This window comes from Tenrec ecaudatus, chromosome 1, assembly GCF_050624435.1.
Source record: "Tenrec ecaudatus isolate mTenEca1 chromosome 1, mTenEca1.hap1, whole genome shotgun sequence".
NCBI lineage: Eukaryota > Metazoa > Chordata > Mammalia > Afrosoricida > Tenrecidae > Tenrec > Tenrec ecaudatus.
The window spans coordinates 248,725,642-248,731,511 of NC_134530.1; the positions used below are offsets into that span (position 1 = coordinate 248,725,642).

At 57.5% G+C, this 5,870-nt stretch overlaps 1 protein-coding gene across 2 annotated transcripts; it reads right to left on the reverse strand.

The window, feature by feature from the left end:
• Window positions 1-369: 369 nt before the first annotated feature.
• PYCR2 (pyrroline-5-carboxylate reductase 2) lies at window positions 370-5,245 on the reverse strand. Of its 2 annotated transcripts, XM_075530946.1 has the most exons (7): window positions 4,990-5,245; window positions 4,718-4,788; window positions 3,050-3,229; window positions 2,732-2,953; window positions 2,494-2,586; window positions 2,186-2,349; window positions 370-1,055 (listed from the first exon to the last, which is right to left on the reverse strand). In XM_075530946.1, the coding sequence occupies exons 1-7, from the start codon at window positions 5,054-5,056 to the stop codon at window positions 890-892; spliced, it is 963 nt and encodes a 320-aa protein (XP_075387061.1). In that variant the 5' UTR covers window positions 5,057-5,245; the 3' UTR covers window positions 370-889. The 2 variants fall into 2 exon arrangements, with proteins under 2 accessions (XP_075387061.1, XP_075387067.1); XM_075530952.1 differs by lacking the exon at window positions 2,186-2,349 and having other exon boundaries at window positions 886-1,055.
• Window positions 5,246-5,870: the final 625 nt, after the last annotated feature.

Consider the following 5,870-nt stretch of genomic DNA (forward strand, 5'->3'; position numbering starts at 1 on the left):
TCCAACTCCATTATTTGACTGTCTTCTCTCTCTCATGCTATGACTTTATTATAATCTTTATGTATCTCAAACGTACAATTGCACCTATAGAACCCGCGATTAGCTGTGGGGGGCTGTTCCCTCCCAACCACACAGGCTAACCATTGTGCCTGGGCTACTGCCCCCACAACAATGTAACTCTCCCCTGCCATTAGCGTGGTCCCTTTAAAAATACAACTGTCCAGCAGTAGTGGGGGAAGAAGTAAAACTTTATACCCCAAGCTAGCCCTTTGTTTCCTCTGACCCCCACTTCCTGCTGAGATCATGTGCCTCTCAAGAGAAGCAGGGACAACCTGAGAAGAACCTCTGGAGTTCTCTGGAATGATGATGTAAGAAAGAAAAGCAATACAACTTTATTAACACAGAGAACACTAGCAGCTCTGAAAAGCACTTAGGGAGCCAGGGATACATACATACAGGCCTAGTCTGACTGAAGGCATTTCTGGGAACAGTGAAATTCTAAGCCGCTTGCTTCTTCTCCCTTTGAGTTGCCAAGAGGAAAATCCATTGTGTCTTTATCTTTCACCTTATTCAACAGGGAAGCTGCCCGACCCAGGCTCGTGTCCCCAGGTGAAAGGTCTACCTCAGACCGCCAGATCTGGCTGGGGCTGAAGGCCAGGCCCTCACCGCCCACCATGGGAGGCTTCTAGCATAGCCCACCCTCCACCCTCTATAGGAACAGCCTTTCACCCCAGACAGGAGAGGTTCCAAACACTGTCTGCTCTGACTGCATTGGCCTGGACACATTTAAAGACGTTTTATCACAAAGCCGTGGAAGCAACCTGTGGCTGCCTCTCCCTGCAGAGCTCGAGAATCAGGCCCTGGAGCCCCGAGGAGGGGAGAGGTCGTGCTAATCCTTCTTGCCTCCCGGGGCTGGGCTTCTGGTGAGGCGCACGCTCGGGTTGGAGGCAGTCAACGTGGACACCGTGGGCGATTCCAGCTTCACTCTGTCCAGGAGCGTCTTCTTCACGGCTGCCGTGGGGATCTTTTCTTGGTCAGCCATGCACTGCAGCTCTCTGCAGGGATGAAGTGGGGAGGCAGTAAAGCCTGGGGGCCTGGGCTTCCAGAAGCTTCCCTACCCACACACTCAAGCTGACACCACTAAACATTAGAATCTCAAACCAAACACTCGCCCGCCAAGTTTCATATAAGTGTTAGTTAACGGTGCACTCCAAAACCTCAAACTCACTGCCAGTAAGCCCATGCCAACTTGTTATCACCCTACAGGATGGGACAGAACTGCCTTTTGGGGCTTCTGAGCCTGTGGATCTTCACAGGAGTAGAAAGCCTTTGTCTCTCTCTCATAGAGTGGCTGTTGGATTCGAACAGCTGACCTCGTGGTTAGCAGCCCAACCTGCAACCCACTACACCAGCAAGGCTCCTAGTTAACCATGCATAGGTTCTATTTGTCTTGTTTGGTGTTAGCTGGCTTTTATGACTCCAAAGGGTGTCTGTAGTCACAGGGGAGAGAACGTGGGAAGCCAGCAGTTGTGGAGTCCCAGGCTCGAGGCTGACTCTATCATTGGTTAGTTTGACCTTGGGCAAATGACCTGTCCCTAAGCCTCCCCTTCTCTTGAGTCTGGTGCACTGTGGGGGCTTGTGTGTTGCTGAGATGCTGGAGGCTATGGCACCGGTATTTCAGATGCCAGGAGAGTCGCCCTCGGTGAATAGGTTTCAGCAGTTCCAGACGAAAAATAGGCTACAGAAACAAACGCTGCCCCTTCCTGAGGGATCAGCCATAGAAGCCCTTATGAATGGCAAGGGAGCACTGACGGATTTTGCTAGAAGATGAGCCCCTCCGGTTGGCAGGCGCTCAGAACGTAACTGGAGATCTCCAATGAGCTGGATCAACAGAGTGACTGCAAGGACCAGCTCAAACACCACGTAATTGTGAGGACGCTGTGGACAGCCCTTCTTCTGTAGACACAGGGCCGCTATGGGATGGACGGCACCTGTGAACAATGGGCCTCAACATCCTTTATGAATCAAAGCTAATCCCAGCCATCAGAATTTGTGGGGAATGAAATGAAACAATGGCTCCAAACCCTTAGCTCAACAGTGTCGAATACATGGTGCTCATTAGCTTGGACCCAGACCCCAGCATTGCTCATGGGGCTCTTCAGGACGGCGAGCGAGATGGACCCACCGTGTCCGGATGCAGGAGGCCTCTACTGCATTGATGAGCAGGGACCGGAAGCCCCCACTCTCCAGGAAGTGCAGGGCATGGATGGTGGCCCCTCCGGGGGAGCAGACATTGTCTTTGAGCTGGCCTGGGTGCTGCTCCGAGTCTAGCAGCATCTTGGCAGCTCCCTAGTGCAGAAGTGAGCATAGGAGAAGGCGGCTGCAGCACCCTGGCACAGGCTGCCCCAAGTCCCAAGCAAGCCCCAAGCTCCAGCTCGGTGGCCCTCCCTCAGAATCCGTTGCCCACCTGGACCATGCGGGGGAGATACTAACCAGCAAGGCCTGGGCCCCCAGTCGAACTGCCAGGCGCCGAGGAAGGCCCATTTTCACCCCACCATCAGCTAATGCATCCAGGGCCATGAATGCCTGTGGGAACATTCGATGAAGGTTCAGGCAGCAGGCCAGAGAGGGCCCAGCCTCCTCCAGAGGCGAGTGAGCCCCAGCCCCACCTGCCTGCCAGCCAACCTGCTTCGAGGGGCTCCCAGGAAAGTGGAGAGTGTGGGGGTCTTACATAGGCAGGGCCACTGCCACTGAGCCCCGTGACGGCGTCAATCAGGTCCTCCTCCACTTCAGTGCAGAAGCCCACGCTGCTCATGAGCTGCTCCAGGAGCTGCCCATCCTCCACCAGGGCATGGGTGCCCGTGGCGTACACCGTAGCCCCCTCCCGAACCACCACAGGTGTGTTGGTCATGCAGCGGATCACCTTGGGCGCGGGCTGGAACGCCATCAGCTTCTGCAGCAAAGATGATGACCAGGCCAGTAAACTGGACACAGCTCCTCACAAGCGCCCCGCCATTCACAGCCCCCAGGGCCACCCTTCCTCTCACACCTTCTCCACAGAGCTGATGGTGACACCGGCAGCACAGGAGACCACAATATGCCTGGCCTGGACATCGGCCCCAATCTCATCCAGGATGAAGGGGATGATGTGGGGCTTCACGGCCAGGAACAGGACGTCACTGTTACGCACTGTCTCCTTGTTGCTTCGAGTCAGGTTCACGCCCATCTTCTGCAGGAGGAGACAGCCGAGATTCGCAGTGCCAGCAACAGCACACTCAGTCCACACGAGGGATAGCCGAGTTGTGCCAAACCCAAACCTGACGCAGTGTGGGACTCCTGCCCTTGCCTGTTTCGGTTAGGCCCTGCCCCAATTGGCACACGTTCCCATTGCTCAAATGCAAAACAAGCAAAATATCCCTCATGCCAGTGAGTTGATTCTGATTCATAGTGACCCTACAAGGGAGAGTAGAATTGCCCCTGTGGGTCTCCAAATATTTACAGCAGTCGAAAGCCTCCTTTTTCTCCTGCAGAGGGACTAATGGGTTCGAACTGCAGACCTTGGGGTTAGCAGCTATACTACCAGGGCTCCTGGCAAATGAGCCAAGAACTGACACGCTTTCTCAGGGTAACTCAGGATAACTGTCCTCTGATCCCCATCAAGCCTCAGACACCCAGAGGGCTCTGTCAGGTAAGAAGCCTCTGTAGTTGAACAGAGGAACCCTGGTGATGGGAGTGCTTTTGCATTGAGCTGCTAACCCTGATGTCAGCAGTTCAAAACCACTAGCAGATCCCAGGGAGAAAGAGGAGACTTTCTGCTCCTGTGAAGAGGTACAGTCTTGGAAAGGCACAGGAGCAGTTCTATACCCTGCTCTACAGGGTCTCTGAGTCACAATTGACTCAACAGCAGTGGTTTGGGTACTTGGAAAGCGGCATGAGCAATGGTAACGGTGAAATGTGCCAGGGGGCGCTCTAAGAGCTGGGTCAGGGACTTTCAATCCTTGCCAATGCCTGTCCACAGCCTCTGTGTGGTGCCAGGGCCAGACTGCTAGAGAACACCCACCTCTTGGGGATTCCAAATTTGAAGCAGGGCCCTGCAGAGAGAGCTAGGCTCCTCACCCCATCCTAGACCCAGGCTTTGACTGTGCCCGCCTCATTAGGCATCCTCTCCCACACTAGGTGACATACTGTTTAGAAAGAACAATTAACTGGCCAGTTTTCTCCTTCACCCCTCCAAGTAACTCGCAAAGTGGCTATTGTCTCCAACAAATGAGGAAAGGACCCTAGAGCTCTTAGGTCCAGAAGTGGATCAGAGAGATCAGAGGAGTTTTGGGGTGGTGCTCACTGCCTGACCCCACCCTGAGGTGCGTTGGAAGACAGGTCTGGCCATCCATCCACTTGCCAAGATCATCAGCCCTACATAGTGCCCTTCTCCGCGGGCATACCTGGGATCTCCATGTCTTCCAGTCAGCTCCAAGCACCTGGCTTTACCTGGTGATCTTGCGAACCTGACTACCTCCATTACCCCACCCACTGTCTGAATTTGAACCCAGGCGGCCGGCCTGAGTAACCCCCACCACACGGAGCTGCCCCCAAGAAGGGAGTGTCGGGTCTGCGATGCTCCCGGTGGGTCGGTCAGCTGGCCAGTGGCTCAAGTGCGACCAATAAACCCTGCTCCTCTTGGCCACCTGGTTCTCAACACGCGTCCAACCCCACGTACCCTGAGGACGGACACCGTGGGCAGATCCATTTCCGGGGAGCTGGCTATGATCTTGTGCGTGGACAAGATGCCTGCAGAAGAGAGGGCTGCGTCACAAGCGTTCTCCTTGCTTGCCTGGGGAAAAGATTCAAAACTCCGCAGCCCCCAACCGCGTCCGCCCTCCTCCCAGCCCCTTCACTCCTTCCCGCGGACGCAAGTCCACTTCTTCCGCTCGTTCATTCATTCTCCCGCGGCGACGCCCGCCCACGCCCTAGGTTTGGGGGCGCGCTGACCTGCGGCCGTGAAGCCCCGCGCCAGCGCACAGGCCAGCTGGCCCGCGCCGATGAAGCCCACGCTCATGGCCTGGCGCGCGGAGGGGCCGCCGAGGAGGGCGGGCCGGCCAGGCAGCGCGGCCGACGGAGCCGGCTCCCCAAGCCCGGGCGGTTCCGGGTTGGCGCGGCGCCCCGGTGGCTCCCGCAGGCGCGACCCGACACCCCCCGCGCGAGCCCACGCGACGTGCGCCGGGCTCTCGCACCTCTTCCCGCCCGCCGCGGCGTCCCACGTGACGCGTCGCCCGGGCGGCCAATCTGAGGCCGGGAGCTCGGAGCGGGCCAATCAGCGCCGGGCAGAGGCCGAGAGCCCGCCTCCGCGCGGGGACGCCGAGCACGGCGGAGCCCCGCGCAGCCGGCGTTCGGGCTTCAGGTGGGCGCGGCACCTGTGGGCCCGGCCGACCGAGCACAGGCTGGTAGATGTCCGTCATGGGTCCTCGGCCGCTCCTCTGCCTGGAGGCGGATTTGAGGAGACGAAGGGGAGACTCGACCGGAGGCCAGACCGGGGCCTCGCAGCTGGGTGGACGCCAAGCCTGACGCCCTGAGCTCCACTGAAATGGGTGGAATGGAGCCGGAGCCCCCGCCATCGCTTCCTCCCAGCTCCAGCCCGCTCAGGCCGGGCATTCGTCCGTTTGAACGAGCCTTGTGCCTGCGAATTTGTCTTCGCAACTAGAGTGCAAGCAGGATCGGGGCCTCCCTTTTGAAAAAACGGTCCGCTCCCTAGGCCCGGCCTAAAACCCAGCAAATCTTCGAGCCCACCTCCCTGCCGGCACTGTGCTGTCTCTTTCCTCGGTGGTGCAGGCCACACCGTGACAGAGAAAAAAAGTGCAGAGGGAGGAAGTAAC